The sequence below is a fragment of the Chiloscyllium plagiosum genome, unplaced genomic scaffold, assembly GCF_037043375.1.
Source record: "Chiloscyllium plagiosum isolate Xiang-an unplaced genomic scaffold, Cpla_swu_hap1 HiC_scaffold_44, whole genome shotgun sequence".
NCBI lineage: Eukaryota > Metazoa > Chordata > Chondrichthyes > Orectolobiformes > Hemiscylliidae > Chiloscyllium > Chiloscyllium plagiosum.
In genome coordinates this window covers 22,029,005-22,045,817 of record NW_028270182.1, presented here as the reverse complement: position 1 = coordinate 22,045,817, position 16,813 = coordinate 22,029,005, and the positions used below count along the sequence as shown (strand labels likewise).

The 16,813-nt window shown below is 44.0% G+C and overlaps 1 protein-coding gene across 8 annotated transcripts in view; it reads left to right on the top strand.

Annotated features, from left to right (window-relative positions):
- The window catches only part of neurl4 (neuralized E3 ubiquitin protein ligase 4), a 220,178-nt gene that overhangs the window by 133,597 nt on the left and 69,768 nt on the right, over nt 1-16,813 (top strand). For all 8 annotated transcript variants that reach the window (XM_087983019.1, XM_087983018.1, XM_087983014.1 and 5 more), the window contains exons 8-11: nt 2,503-2,684; nt 3,017-3,102; nt 5,434-5,596; nt 7,512-7,710. In XM_087983019.1, the coding sequence (XP_087839145.1) occupies nt 2,503-2,684; nt 3,017-3,102; nt 5,434-5,596; nt 7,512-7,710 (630 nt within the window). The remainder of the gene's footprint in view (nt 1-2,502; nt 2,685-3,016; nt 3,103-5,433; nt 5,597-7,511; nt 7,711-16,813) is intronic.

The following is a 16,813-nucleotide window of genomic DNA, read 5'->3' as shown; positions in this document are numbered from 1 at the left end:
ATCTGACCTGTGCCGACCTAGAACTGGGAGTGTTTAATAGGGACATCATTGCAGGAATTTTATTCTGTATTTAACCCCATGCAGTACATGTCCTGGGAGTATTTAATGCAGTCAATGTAGAGGAGGTCTTACTCTATGTCTAGCCCACTCTGTACTTGTCCTAGGCATGTCCAGACCCAGGGATCAGAATTTTAGAAAATTTGAGACAGGCTTATCGGGGTGATGTCAGGAAGTACTTGCTCATACAAAGGTGAGCACAAATCATGGAGTCCTGTATATTCATAGAATCATGGAGTCATATAGCATGGAAACAGACACTTCGAACCAACCAGTCCATGCTGACCATAATCCTAAAATGAAGTAGTCCCACTGCCTGGCCTTGGCCCATATCCCTCCAAACATTCCTTATTCAGGTACTTATCTAAATATTTTTTCAATGTTGTAACTGTACCCACACCCACTATTTCCTGTGGAAGTTCATTCCACACACTGACCACTGTGTAAGAAAAATACTTTCTCTTCGCATCTTGAAAATAGTCTTGAAATCCCCCACTCAAGGGAAACAACACTTGCCATTCACCCTATTTGTACCACTCATTATTTTATAAACCTCTATAAGGTCATCCCTTGACCTCCTGTGAAAGAAGTCCCAGCCTATCCAGCCTCTCCTTATAACTCAAGCTCTCCATTCCCAATACCATCTCTTTTGAATCCTTTCCAATTTAATAATATCCTTCCTATTAACAGGGAGACCAGAACTGGACCCAGTACGCCAGAAGAGGCCTCACCAAGGTTCTGTACAATCTCAACATAATGTCTCAACTCTGAGACTCAAAGGTCTGAGCAATGATGGCAAGCATGCTAAATGCCTTCTTAACCACTTTCTGTGTGATGCAAATTTCAAAGAATTATTTATCTCATCCTCTAGGTCTCTCTGTACTACAACATTACCTTAGGCCCTACTTTGTTTTAACAAAATGCAGTGCTTTGCATTTGATTCAAATTAAACTCCATCTACCCATTGACCCAATTGGTTTATAAAATCATCTGGAATTCTGTTCAGCAACAAGCTGCTGAGGAGGCTGAGCAAGGTCTGTTGAAAATGTCAAATCAAGTCTTGATAGAAGATATTACTGGACAGGCGGTGGGTGTTTGTGGATTCAAAGAAAGGTAAAGAAAAAATTGAAAGACATTTGCATGACCTCCTTCTGTATCTTCAGAATAGAAGAATGAAAGGTTAATGATTGTACTGGAGCTGCAATGAAGTAAAAGATGTTCCAGTCTGGTCACATTTTCCAGTCTGTGAAAATCCATTATTGAGGTTGAAGCAGACTTGAAACTGTTTGAGTGTTTTAATTCAGCTTCACGATTTTATTATTGCTGAATTTTTCTCTCACAGTTCGGTTTCCACGCATACATAATTCGAAACTTTCAGAATCCTTTCAGTTTCTCCATTGGAGCCTCTTTGGGTTGCAACTGAAACGTTTCAATCCAGAGGCTCATAAACAAAATTGTGGTCAGTGTTTTCGAAGTGGGAGGAAAAGAATGCTGCACTGTCTTCGGTGCTCACTTTTGGACAAGATGTTAAGCTTTCCTGATTCTCATTTGACGTGATCTTTTCAAATATGAACAGGAGACTCTTACAAAGTGCCCTGAGTCAAAATGTACCATTTAATCAACATGTCTTTAAACGCAGCAGATTACCCAAAGATGTTCAGGTTTCGTGGGATCTTGCTGTGCATTGTTTCACAGCTGTGCTTCCTACTGGCAATCTGAAAAGGATCATTTCAATACAAACTATTTCTCCCCAGTGTGTTCACACCATTACACAAGTGTTTCATTTGAATCATAGAATCATGCAGCACAGAAACAGACCCTTCGGTCCAACTTGTCCATGCCGAACATTAATCCCCAACTAATCAAGTCCACCCTGCTGGTATCCCTGCAAATCTTTGCTATTCATTTATCCATCCAAATATCTTTTAAACATAATTGTACGCACATCTACCACTTCCTCAGGAAGTCATTCCACACACAAACAACACTCTGTGAAAAAAGTTTGCCTCTCATATTTTGTTCAAAATCTCTCTCCTCTCACCTTAAAAGTATGCCCCCTAATCTTGAACTCCCTCGTGCTATCTATTTCATTATAACTCAAATCTTCCATACCCACATTTTTAAGTTGAGTCATTGGCTGTGATGCACTGCAGAAATCATTTGAGATAACTGAATCCAACACAGAGCAAGATTAGAGGGGTGACCTTCCTCACTCACCTCTCCTGACCCAGTTCTATTCCTCTATGAATTCAGTGCAAATACCTTGCCCAAGACTGAGATGAATTTAAGATGCCTCTCTTCAAAGAAACTGGGATTATCCTGTTTCCTCATGTCCACAAATGCCAGAATCTATCGGTACTGGGGAAGTCAGTGGGGGACAGATCACACAGCCATTCATAGTCTCATGTTAGCATACCTAGTAATCTTGTCATTCTTTCTCAACAGCGCGACGGATGACTTCAACCACGGTGTGGTACTCAGCAACCGTTCCCTCAGGAGCAACGAAATCTTCCAAGTCCGTATTGACAAGATGGTGGACAAATGGGCGGGATCCATTGAGATTGGCGTGACCACCCACAATCCTGCTTATCTCCAGTTACCATCAACCATGACCAATCTACGTTCTGGTGGGTTTTCCTGGATCGCACAATCTTTTACTTGACGCTCTCCCATTCCTTTCCTTGTCACAATGTCCCTCATGCAATCCCTTGATGTTTTAGCCCTTCGCCCCATCCCCTCCATGCGCCTCAATCCTGCCTCCCCGCTCCCCAACCCTTTCACCCAGAACTCCTCATCCTCCCACCTCTCTTCTGTGCATTCTCTGCAGAAACTGTCTTTGGATTGCCAACTGTTCCTAGAGAACATCCTGGATATGTCCAGCCACCTAACTGCCTGCCCCTGGCAGATGCAGGTCTAACTTGTCACAGAGAGAAAAAAGCTGTTACTTTTCCCTTTTCAGGTACTTGGATGATGACTGGTAATGGTGTGATGCATAACGGGACCACAATTCTTGATGAGTACGGACACAATCTTGATCGACTGAAGGTGGGCTCATTCAGTGTTATCATGTATTACTGCAATTGAAGAGAGCCATGTCTCATTGCTTGTTAGTGATTTTTTTTTTGAACAAACGATCCTGCACTACCCTTACATCTCTTTACTCCCATGTTATCCATAAATCTATCAATCTCTGCATTGAAAATGCTCAACAACTGGAGATTCACAATACCGTGCTTTTGAGAATTTAAAACGCGCATGGGAAGTATGGGGCGGCACGGTGGCTCAGTGGTTAGTACTGCTGCCTCACAGCGGCAGGGACCCAGGTTCGATTCTAGCCTCCGGCAAGTGTCTGTGTGGAGTTTGCACATTCTCCTCGTGTCTGCGGGTGCTCCGGTTTCCTCCCACAGTCCAAAGATGTGCTGGTTAGGGTGATTTGGCCATGTTAAAATGTCCCTTAGTGGTAGTTGTGTTAATCAGGGGTACGTATCGGGTAGGGAAATGGGTCTGGGTTGATTACTGTTCGGAGGGTCAGTGTGGACTTGTTGGGCCGAAGGGCCTGTTTCCACATGTAAGGAATTTAATCTAAAAGTAGGAACAGGAGTAAGCCTGCTACACCGTTCTGAAAGAAAATGGCTAATATGTACCTCGGTGCCATTTTTCTATGCTATCTCCCTGTCATTCATATATTTATTATCTTGAATCACAATGCTTTGAGTGAAGTGCCTTCCTGCCCCAGGTGGAAACAGTCAGTCAAAGAAAGTGACCAGTCACACATGACATGCACACAGTACAGGTGCAGACAGTATACATGCTCACAACATGCACACGCATAATACATGCCACAAAAACACCGCCTCAATAGTCTTGACAATCCAGCATCTGATCTCTCCAGTCCTCTAAGAATTTTATGTTTCAACTGAAGTAAATTTGTTTTAGCAACATAAAAGTAGGAGTAGGCCTTTCAACCCATCCATCCTGTTCTGCCATTTATTGCATTCATGGCTAATCAAACGCTTCAGTGACTTTTACCCACAGTACCTCCATGACCCAAAGCGCATTGGTAATTAGAAATCTACCAACCTCCACTTTAAACAGGCTCAAAGACCTGCATCTGCCAGTGGCAGTTGCACAAACTTCTGGGGTACAGAATTGGAAAGTTTCACCGCATTCCTGCTTCCCTTGTATCATCTGATGAATTAAAAACATTACATTTGATCCTGACTACAGAATCATTAATACATACCGTGAACAGCAGGAGCCCAGGTAATGATCCTTGTGGCACCTCGTTAGCCACAGCTTGCCAATACAGGAATGACTATTTATTCGTAATCTTGTCTATTGACCATTTATTAATCCATGCCAATGATCTCCTGGCCCCTGTCTTTTAGTTTTGCTAACCAACCTCCTGAAGGATACCTCAATTTTGTTTGTTACATCCTCAACAAAACTCCAACAAGATTAGAAATAGAATAGCAATAGAATCCCTACAGTGTGGAAACAGGCCATTGGGCCCAACAAGTCCACATTGACTCCTCATTACTTTACATTTCCCTTGACTAATGCATCCTGAACACTATGGACAATTTAGCGTGGCCAATTCACCTAACCTGCACATCTTTGGATTGTGGGAGGAAACCCACGCAGTCACGGGGAGAATGTGCAAACTCCACACAGACAGTCACCTGAGCCTGGAATCAAACCCGGGTCCCTGGCGCTGTGCGGCAGCAGTGCTAACCACTGAGCCACCGTGTTGCCCTGCGGTGGGAAAACACAACCATGTTGACTGTGCCCAGTCTGATCATTCTTGTCCAAGTTTCCATTTATCACATTGTAGATTTTAGCATTTTTCCGTACCACTGATGGAAGGCTGACTGATCTGTAGTTCCCTATTTTCTTTTCCATGCTCCTTTCCTAAATGCTGGGAGAACAGTTGCACGCTTTCAATCTGCAGTTTTCATTCCAGAATCGTGGAAAGTTTTTGGGATGTAATTGATTTTTCAGAATATTATTATATCCTCACACAGTGCCTTAGCACTGGCAGTCAGACAATGCAGTGCTCCCCCAGCACTGACCCTCAGACTGAGCAGCACACTATTATGGTTAATTACTAATTAAGCATATTGGTTGAATGATAAATAACAGGTAAACAACACTATACGAGCCCTTGCAATGGAAGCTGGTGGAGAGGTGAAAACATTTAACAGGTATTTGACAGTCAGGTTGGGGGCATGTATGCCACCTTCTTGGTAATTGCTGGGACCAGTGAAAGATAGGTAAATGGAAGAAGATTGAATGCTGTCTTTTTGCCCCCGCCTCCCATATTACTTCCCATTCTAACATCTCACCTCATTCTTCCTCCGCTATTGGCTGGACAAGGCGGGAGACACGGTTGGTGTTATGCGCAAGGATGATGGAAGTTTGCATTTCTTTGTGAACAACGTAGACCAGGGTCTTGCAGCATCTAATGTACCATCCAGTGTTTATGCCGTGGTGGATCTGTACGGCCAAGCTGCTCAAGCCACTATCATCGATGATATAGGTGAGTGTGTTTAACTAGCCTTGGCTATGCTTGAACCTGCACCATTTTACCAAACCCAGCATAGTCGGTGCTCCTCATGTCCTGCATCCACTTCCTCCTTCTGAATCCATGGAATTTCAAATGGGATTTCTTATTGAGTTTGTCTTGCACCTCAAGTATTTCTCAGGTCCTAAGAACAGGAGTTGGTCATTTGGCCCACTCCACCATTTAATGAAATAAGGGCACATCTTCTCAACTAATTCTACCTGCTCTGCTTGAATATGCAGTACCTTTATTCCCTTACAGCCCAATTCTTGATCTCAGTCTTGACTGTAATCACCAATTGAACATTCATCAACGCCTCAGGTAGAGAATTCCCACAACTCAAGAAATTTCACAGAATCCCCACAGTGTGGAAGTAGGCCATTTGACCTATTGAGTCCACACTGCACCTTCAAAGAGCATTCCACCCACATCCACTCTCTGTAACCCTGCATTCTCCATTTCTAATCCGCCTAGCCTGCATGTCCCTGGACTCTATGGACAATTTAAACCTGGCCTATCCACCTAGCTGTCACATCTTTGGACTGTGGAAGGAAACTGGAGCACCCGGAGGAAACCCACATAGATACGGGGAGAATGTGCAAACTCCACACAGACTGAAATTGAACCTGGGTCCCTGAAGCTGTGAGGCAGCAGTGCTAACCACTGTGCTGCCCAGTTTCTATCCTTTTCAGTCCAAAATGGTTAACCTGAGATGGTTCTAGACACACTGGCCTGTGACTTTTAGTCTTTAGGCATCATAGTACAGATAGAGGCTATTCAACCCATTGAGTCCAACCCTCCAAAGAGTATCGCACCCTGATCCACCCCCACCAATCCGCATAACCCTGCATGAACCATGGTTAATCTGCTGAGCCTCATCTCTGTCAAGCCTTCAAGAAATTTTAACCAATTCATCAAAAACACTTGTTATAATCCAGAAGGTATTAGACCCACTTAACTAATTATCTCCTCGGAGGACAAACACTCATCCCAAAAATCTATTCCGATACTGTAACTATCCTTCATCCCACCTCCTTGTAGCCCGTAGTTATCCAGGTCTCCTTGCCTGTGAGCATGCTGCATGTGTTCTCAGTGTTCAAGTCAAAACTCATCACAACAATTCCAACACTAGTAATTAACTTTCCTCCAAATAGGTCGACTCCTCACCTCCCTCAGTAACCCTCTTTCTGTCTTTCTAATTGATCTGCACTTCCATCCTTGTCCACATTGTCCACTTTCATCTGCGCACATTGACTCAAACACCCGTATCAAATAGGATGAGAAGTAGGCCCTTGAGCCTGCTTCACCAGGCAACAAGATCGTGGGTGATCTGTTTGTGTTTCTAATTCCTATTTCTTCTTCCCCCAATCGCCTTTCCGGTGGTTCTTCCACTCTCATCTCTATGCATCCTTCCTCTTGGATTCTCCATACTCTCACATTTTCCAAGTATTTTTTAATAATTGTAAATACTCAACTGCTGTATGTCAATAATGTGACAACAATGGATGATTGAGCAGAGAATGGTAGGTGTGTGAAATTACTATTTGATGAATCTGGTGAGTCTGTCTGTCTATCATTGATCGATCCTGCATCAGTCTGATTGGGCTTCATGTGTGATTGGTCAATCCAGCATCAGCTGATTGGGCTTTGTGTGTGCTTGATCAATCCAGCATCAGTTTGATGGGGGAGATGTGTGCCTGTCTCCGTGGATTGTTGACACAGGGGTGAATCTCCCTGGGAGCTGGTGACCTGTCGGAGTACTTGTCTCTGGGGGTTGGTGATGTTGGGGCCTGTGTCTGGGGTTGATATCATTAGTGTTTGTGCATGGGGTGGGACCATCAGAGGGCGGGGTGTCTGTGTCTGATTTCTATTATTTTGTTTCCCTGCCCAGATCTGCCACCTCTGCCCGATGAGCCTTTGGATGGCAACAACCAGGTCTCTCCCTGCAGCCTCTTTTCACTGACCCCCAGCAATGACCTCCGCTTCCATCATCTCCATGGCAACAATGCTGTGATCACTAATGGTGGCCGCACTGCTTTTCGGCAGAACTGCCGCAGCGAGTTCAATGATGCCATTGTCATGTCTAACAGGTAAAGCTGCAAACCGCAAAACACAGCCCCAGACAGAGGAATTTACAATAATAACTATCTGTCTAGCACCTACAGTATAATAGGTGTTTCTGAAGAGAAATGCCTGACACCAAAGCTCAGATTGAGACATCCGGGAAGTCAAGGCAAGAGCTTGGTTTAAAAGAAATTGTTAGTGTTTGAAGGAGGCATGATTTGGAGATGCCGGTGTTGGGTGGGGTGTACAAAGTTAAAAATCACATAACACCAGGTTATAGTCAAACAGTTTTATTTGGAAGCACTAGCTTTCGGAGCACTGATCCTTCATCAGGTCCTTCATCAGTGCTCCGAAAGCTAGTGCTTCCAAATAAACCTGTTGGACTATAACCTGGTGTTGTGTGATTTTTAACAGTGAAGGAAGCAGATTTAGAAAGAAAATTCTTCAGCTTCAAACCTTGAGAACACAAGAGTGTAGAGGTCTCGAAGTGTGAGGCTGGAGGAGGTTACAGAGATAGGGAGAAGTATAGGGGTTCAAGAAGGCTAAGGAGATGGGGTGACAATAATAGGGAGGTGTGTGGAAGCTGCAGGAGATTATAGCATCAAAGAAGTCTACAGCACTGAAAAAGGCCCTTCAGCCCATCATGTCTGCGTTGGTCCAAAACAATCATCTAACTATTCTAGTGACCATTTCCCAGCACTTGGTCCATCATCTTGTTTGTCTTGATATCACAAGCGCATGTCCAACTACCTCTTAAATGTGATGAGGGCTTTTGCTTCTACCACTCTTACAGGCAGTAGGTTCCATATTCCCAGCACCCTCTGGGTGAAAAAAAGTCTTTCCTCACATCTTCTCGAAACCTTCTGCCTCTTTAATCTGTGCCCCCCCCCCCCACCCCACCCCTGACAAACCCTGTTCTCCATCAAGGAGAAAAGTTTCTTCCTATCCATTCTATCTATACCTCTCAAAGGTTTTACATTCCAATTACCTGGCTTCTCAATTTCCTCTGCTCAAAGAAAACCTATCCCAGCCTGTCCAATCTGTCATCATATCTGAAGCTCTCCAGCCCAGGCAACATCTCTACACACAGTAGCTGTGGCCTAACCAATGTTTTACACAGTGCCAGCATAACCTCCCTACTCTTAAACTCTGTGCCTCAGCTAATAAATGACTTAGAGGTGCTGGTGTTGGACTGAGGTGGACAAAGTTAAAATCACACAGCACAAGAGGAAGAAACAGCACTTCGAAAGCTAGTGCTTCCAAATAAATCTGTTGGACTATAACCTGGGGTGTTGTGTGATTTTTAACTTTGCCAGCTAATAAAGACTAATATACCGTATGGGGGCGTTGTATTTTTGACAAAGGAGGCAGATACTACAGACATGAGGGAGGATGTCTGAGCATGTTCTTCAAATGAGGCCAACTAGGTAGAGCATAGAAATAAAAAAGGATTGCTCACTTTGCTGAGATTATATTAAAGACCTCCCAAAAGAGGGAGGTAGAGGAGCAAAATGTAGACAAATGACAGAGGTGCAAGAGCAGTAGGGTCTTCAGGGGATTCTATTCGGGGATTTCAACATTGCTAACATGAGCTGGATCTGCCTTAATGTGAAAGGATTAGATGGGGTGGAATTTTTCAAATGCATCCAGGGGAAGTTTTGTGCCAGTGTATCGCAGTACTGAACCTCATCGTAGGGAATGAATTCACTCAAGTAGTTGAAGTCTCACTGGGCATTTTTAAGATAGTTACCATAAAGTTTCAAAGTCATCATGGAAAGGGATAAGGATAGTGCAGAAGTTGAGTCTAAATTAGGGAAAATCCAATTTCAATATCATTAAACAGGATCTGGCAAAGATAAACTGGACGCAGCGACTTACACGTAAATCTATATTTGAAAAGTTGCAGTCTTTTAAAAAGTAATATAGGGAGAGTTAAGGATCAGCGTGTTCCTCTAAGAGTGAAGGGAAAGGCAGCAAGTCCAGGGAACCCGAGGCATCCAGGGATTTTGGAAGTTTAATAAAGATAAAGAAGGACACACATTTTAGTTATACAGCATTACAAACTGTGGAAGCCCTACAGAAGTATAGAGAGTGGTGAGTGGGTGTGCTTAAAAAGAAACTAGGAGGGCAAAGAGGGGCCACAAATTATCTTTTGCTGGTAGGATTGCGAAAAACCCCAAAGCATTTTATAAATATATTAAGACCACAAGAATTACTAGAGGAAGAGTGAGGCCTGTTGGAGACCAAAGGGACAATCTGTGCATGGAGCTAGAGGATGAGGCTTAAATTAATATTTCTCGTCTGTATTCACAAAGAGGAAAGACATTGTAGCTGGAGATTTCATTTGGGATGGTGAGGTTCAAGAGCATGTTAACATTAGTAAGGAGGTATGCCTGTTTTAACAGGCATAAAAGTGCATAAATCCCCAGAGCCTTGTATGTATTTCAGGCTGGTTTGGGAGGAGATTGCTGAGAAATTTAATACTTGATTGGCCAAAGCTGAAGTGTCAGATGACTGGAGGACAGCTAATGTTGTTCCTTTGTTCAAGTTGGGCAGCAGTGATAGGTCAGGTAATTACAGACCTGTTAGTCTGACATTAGTGGGAGGGAGATTCTTGGGAAAAAAATTCTGAGGGACAGGATTAATCAACTCTTAGAAAGACAGGGATTGATCAGAAATAGTCAGCACAGATCTGTTGGAGGAAAGTCCTATTTAACTAATTAGGATTTTGAATATTTGGTTTAATATATTGATAAGGGTAGTGTAGTTACATGATGAGGCCTTTAACAAGGTTCTACGTGGAAGGCTGGTCCAAAACGCAAGGGCCCATGGGATCCAAGGGAAGTTGGAAAACTGGATCCAAAATAGGCAGCTAAGGGTGATAGTGGAGGATCGTTTTGGTGACTGGAAGTCTGTAATCAACGGTGTACTACATGGATCCATGTTGAAATGCTACTTGTTTGTCATGTACATTAATGACATGGATGTGAATGTAGATGGTGTAATTATTAATTTTGCAGATGGCACCTAAATTGGTGTTGATAGTGAGGAGAATGATCTCGGATCACAGTCTGATATTATCAGCTGGTTAATGGGGCAGAGTAGTGACAGATGGAATTTAATCCTGATAAGTCTGAGTGCATTTTTAGAGATCTAATAATGGAAGGATTCACACCATGAAATAGATATCTGAAGGTGTCAGCACAGGTAGATAGGACGGTGAAGAAGGCATACAGGATGCTGTACTTCATTGACCAGGTCCCAGAATATCAGCGCAAGGAAGTCTTGTTATAAAACATTGGTTAGGCCACAGATGATACTGAGTGTGGCAATCAGAACTGCACAATTGGAAGGGCATGAGTGCAGAGGAGATTCAGCAGGATTGTTGCCTGGGATGAAAACTGTTGTGAAGGGAGACTGGGTAGGCTGAGTTTGTTTCTCCTGGAGCAGAGTCATCTGAGGAGGGGTCGGTTTTTGGAATACAAAATTGAGAGATGTAGATAGTAGAACATGACAATCCTTTTCCCCGTGGCAGATGTGTCTAAGATGAACGGCATACGTTTAAGGTGATGAATAAGTGGTTCAGAGGAGATGTGAGGTAAAGGTCTTTTACCCAGAAGGTAATGGAAAAATGGAATGTGCTGATTGGAAAGATAGTGGTGGCAGATGCCCGAGAAACATTTAAGAAGCAGCTTGATGATCATTAAAATGCCAGGGCATGGTATGGACCAAGTGCGGGTAAGTGGGGTAAGTATTTGTAAATCGTCATCATCATGGTGAGCCAAAGGTGTTTCTATGCTGTATGGCTCTACAACATAGATGCCTTTTATCGAGTCATAAAGTCATACAGCGTTTCAACAAACCCTTTGGTCCAACCAGTCTATGCCAACCATAATCCCAATTTAAGTTAGTCCCACCTCCCTACGCTTGGCCTCTACCCCGTCAAACATTTCTTGTTCATGCACTTATCCAAATATCTTTTAAACATTGTAACCGTAGCCGCATCGGCCACTTCCTCTAAGATTAGATTAGATTGGATTCCCTACAGTGTGGAAAATGGCCCTTCGGCCCAACAAGTCCACCGACCCTCCGAAGAGTAACCCATCCCACTTCTGACTAATGCACCTAACAACTATGGACAATTTAGCATGGCCAGTTCACCTGACCTGCACATCTTTGGAACTTAGGAGGAAAAGGTGAGGACTGCAGATGCTGGGGATCAGAGTTTAAAAACGTATTGCTGGAAAAGCGCAGCAGGTCAGGCAGCATCAAAAGGAGGAGGAGAATCGACGTTTCGGGCATTAGCCCTTCTTCAGGAATGAGGACGGTGTGCCAAGCAGGCTAAGATAAAAGGTAGGGAGGAGGGACTTGGGGGAGGGGCATTGGGAATGCGATACCTCCTCATTCCTGAAGAAGGGCTTATGCCCAAAACGTCGATTCTCCTTCTCCTTTGATGCTGCGTGACCAGCTGCACTTTTCCAGCAACGCATTTTTAAACTTGGGAGGAAACCAGAGTACCCGGAGGAAACCCACGCAGACACATGGAGAATGTGCAAACTCCACACAGATAGTCGCCCGAGGCTGGAATCGAACCAGGGACCCTGGTACTGTGAGGCAGCCGTGCTAACCACTGAGCCACAGTGCCAACCATTGGGCACTCTCCATGTTAAAGAGGTTGCCCTTCCTATCCTCTTAAAATTTCCCCCCCTCACCTGAAAAATATGTCCTTCTTGAAACACCCCCCACCCCCCCCACTCTAGGAAAAAGACACCTGCCGTTCACCTTATCCATGGCCCTCATTACTTTATAAACCTCTAAGGTCACCTCAACCTCCTCTGCTGAGTGAAACAGGTTCCAGCATCTCATTATAACTCTAACTTTCCATTCCAGGCAACATCCTGGTAAATCTCTTCTGACCGCTCTCCAACTTCCTGTAACAGGGGAACCAAAACTGAATGCTGTATTCCAGAAAAAGCCTCACCAGTGTACTGTACAATCTCAACACAATGTCACAACTCCTATACTCTATGAAGGCAAGCGTGCTAAACGCTTTCTTAACCATCCTGTCTATATTTTTACTGCAAACTTCAAACCCCTACATTCCAAGGCCCTACTTTTAATTGTATAACTCCTGCCCTTGGTTGTTTTTCCAAAATCTAATACCTCATATTTATCCAAATTAAACTCAATCTGCCACACTTCAGCCTATTGACCCAATTGGTCAAGATCTCTTCGTAATCTTAGAGTTATAGAGTCATAGAAATGTACAGCATGGACACATGCCGTTCGATCCAACTCGTTCATGCCAACTGGATATCCTAAATTAATCTCTGCCCATTTGCCAGCACTTGGCCCAGAACCCCTTTTCATATACCTATCCAGATGCCTTTTAAATGCTGTAATTGTACCAGCCTCCACCACTTTCTCTGGCAGCTCTTTCCAGGCATCACCCTCTTTGTGCAAAAGTTGCCCCTTAGGTCACTTTTAAATCTCTCCCCTCTCATCTTAAACCTATGTCCTCTAGTTCTGGACTACCCCACCCCAGGGAAATGATCTTGTCGATTTACTCTGTCCATGCCTATCATAATTTTGTAAACCTCTATAAGGTCACCCCTCAGCCTCCAACACTCCAGAGAAAACAGCCCCAGCCTATTCAACCTCTCCCTAACCTCCTTCACTGTCCACTGTACCACTAATTATGGTGTCATCTGTCAATTCAACCATGCCTTCTATATTCTCATATTCAATATTCTTTTTACCCACCTTATACTTAAGGAACTGGTGTGCATTATCTTCAATACTTCCAAGGTCTTACCATTCATCATGTATTCCCTGGCCTTGTTTGTCCTGCCCAAGTGCTTCACCTCGCATCTGTCTGGATTGAATTCCGTTTGCCACTGACAAGCCAATCTAACCAAGTGTCTATGTCCTCCTGTAATCGAAGGCTATTTACCACCCTACCAGTTTTTGTATCACCTATGAACTTACTGATCAACCATCCTACATTCAAATCTAAATTATTTCTATAAACCACAAGGGCCCCAATACTGACCCCTGTTGACCCCACAAGATTTAGACTTCCATTTGGAAAACACCCCTCAACCATCACCTGTGCTTCCTGCCAGTTGACTACTTGCGGATCCAAATTGCTAAATTTCCTTGGACCCCACGGGGCTTCAGTGTGAGACCTTATCAAAATCCTTGCTGAATTCCAACTAGACAAAAGTATTGTTATCATCTACGCACCTGGTATCTCTTTGGAAGATTCAGTCAAGTTTGTCAGTCATGACCTCCCCAGAACAAATTATGCTGACTGCTCATGATGAAGCTCCGCCTGCACAAGTCCAGATTAATTTTGCCCTCAGAATTGCTTCCAATATTTTCCCCACCATAGTTTTTAGACTGACTAGCCTGTAGTTTCCTGATTTATCCCTTGCTCCCTTTGAGTCAGAGTCACAGAGTCCTACGGCACGGAGACAGCCCTTTGGCCCAAAATGGTCCGTGCCGACCAAATTGTTCATCCGCGCTAACCCCATTTCCCTGCACTTGGCCCATAACCTTCTAAACCTTTTCTATCCTTTGTCCAAATGCCTTTTAAGTCTTGTTAATGTACCTGCCTCAACTACCTCCTCTGGCAGCTCATTCCATATGCGTACGACCCTGTGTGTGAAAACATTGCCCCTCAGGTTCCCTTTTATTCTTTCCCTTTTAACTAATGCCCTCTAGTCCTCAATTCCCCAATCTTGGGAAAAAGACTGAGCGCATTCACCCTTCCCATGCCTCTGATATCCATACTTCTATCAGATCCCCTCAGTCTCCTACGCTCTAGAGAAAATGTCCTAGCTTGTCCAACCTCTCCCTACAACTCAAAATTGTTGAGTCCTGGCAACATCCTTGTAAATTTCCTCTGCACTCTTTCCAATTTAATAATGTCTTTCCTACAACACGATCACCAAACGTAAACACCAAACGTAAAGTGCGGCCTCACCAACATCCTGTACAACTGCAACATAACTTCCCACCTTGTATACCCAATGCCCTGACTGATGAAGACCAGTGTGCCAAAAGCTTCCTTCCCTGCCCTGTCTACCTGGGACTCCACCTTAGGAGAATTGTGAACCTGAACTCCAAGGTCCCTCTATTCCACTACGTTCCTAAGGCCCTACCATTCACCATGAAACTCCTACCTTGATTTGACTTTCCAAAATGCAAGACCTCACACTTATCGATATTAAACTCCATTTCTCGGCCCACTTCCCCAGCTGATCAAGGTCCTGCTGCAATTCTGATAACCTTCCTCACTGTCCACAATACCGCCGATTTTAGTGTCATCAGCAAACATACTAATCGTGCTTTGTACATTCTCATTCAAATCATTATTATAGATAACAAATAGCAATGGACCCAGCACCGACTCCTGAGGCACTCCACTAGTCACAGACCTCCAGCCAACATGTATCCTTCCACTATTACTCTCTGCTTCCTACCATCAAACCATTTGTGTATCCAATTTGCCAGCTTCCCCTGGATTCCATGCGATCTAACCTTCCGGGACAGCCGACCATGTGGAACCTTATCAAAGGCATTACTGAAATCATATAGACTACTTCTACTGCTCTACCCTTGTCAATTTTCCTGGTCACTTCATCAGAGGACTCTTAACAAATTCGTAAGGCGTGATCTCCTTTGCACAAAGCCATGCTGACTACTCCTAATCGAACCCTGTCTTTCCAAATGCATGCATATTCTATCTCTCAATCTTCCCAAGTAACTTACCTACCATAGATTACTGGTCTATAGAACATTACAGCACAGTACAGGCCCTTCGGCCCTCAATGTTGCGCCGACTTATAGTTCCCAGGTTTTTCTTTGCAGCCCTTCTTGAATAAGGCCACAACATTTGTTACCCTCCAGTTTTCCAGGACCTCACCCTTTGCTAATGCTGATGCAAACGTATCAGCCAGAGCCCCTGCAATTTCTTTTCTAGCCTGTTGCAGTGTTCTTGGATATATCCAGTCAAAACCAAGAGATTTATCCACCTTCATATATTCTCATGCATCCAACACCACCTCTACTATGACAGATATGGACTGTCTCCAAGGCGTCAGCACTAACTTTCCCAAGTTCCCAAGTCTTCATATCTTTCTCCACAGTAAGCACAGAGGAGAAATATTCATTGAGGACCTCCCCCTCTCCTGTGGCTCAACACGTACATGTCTACTTTGGTCTTTGAGGGGTCCTACTCTCTCTCTAGTTATGTTTTTTCCTTTAATGTACTGAATGAACCTCTTTGGATTCACTCTAATCTTCTCAGCTAAGGCCCCCTTTGTCCCTCTTTCCTCCTCCTGATTTCCTTCTTCAGTAAACTCCTGTTGCCCCCTGTTTTCCCCCCTTTGAACCCAGCTGCCTGTCCCTGAGCCATGCCTCCTTTTTCTGGACAAAGCCTCAATATCTCTTGTCATCCATGGTTCCCTATTCCTGTCAACACCCACTTTCACCCTCACAAGAACATATGGACTTTTGCACTTTAGCTATCTCACTTTTTTAAAGGTCTCCCACTTGCCGGAGGTCCCTTTGCCTGTAAACAAAATATTCCAATCAACTTCTGCAAGCTCCTGTCTAATTCCATCAAACTTCGCCTTGCCCCAGTTTAGCACTTGAACATGTAGACCAGTTTGGTCACTCTTCATCACTGTTTAAAAATTAATAGAGCCATGGTCACTGGTCCCAAAGTGCTCCCCCACTGTCACCTCTGTCAGTTGTGCTGCCCTGTTTCCCAAGAGTAGATCAAGTTTTGCCCCTTCCCGAGCAGGACTTCTATATGCTGGTTGAGGAAACCTTCCTGAATGAACTTAACAAATTCCACCCCATCTCAGCCTATTGCAGTCCTAGTCTAGTTAAGAAAATTAAAACCCCTACTAAGACAACCCTATTGTTCCTGCAAGTCTCCCCAATCTCCCTGCATATTTGTTCCTCTAATTCCCGTTGACTATTTGAGGACCTATAGTACAACCCCAATAACATCGCCATCCCCTCCTTATTTCTTAGCTCCACCCACAAAGCCTTGCTGCATGATTCTTCAGTTATTTCCTCTCTGATTATTGCCGTGATACTCATCTTAATCAAAAA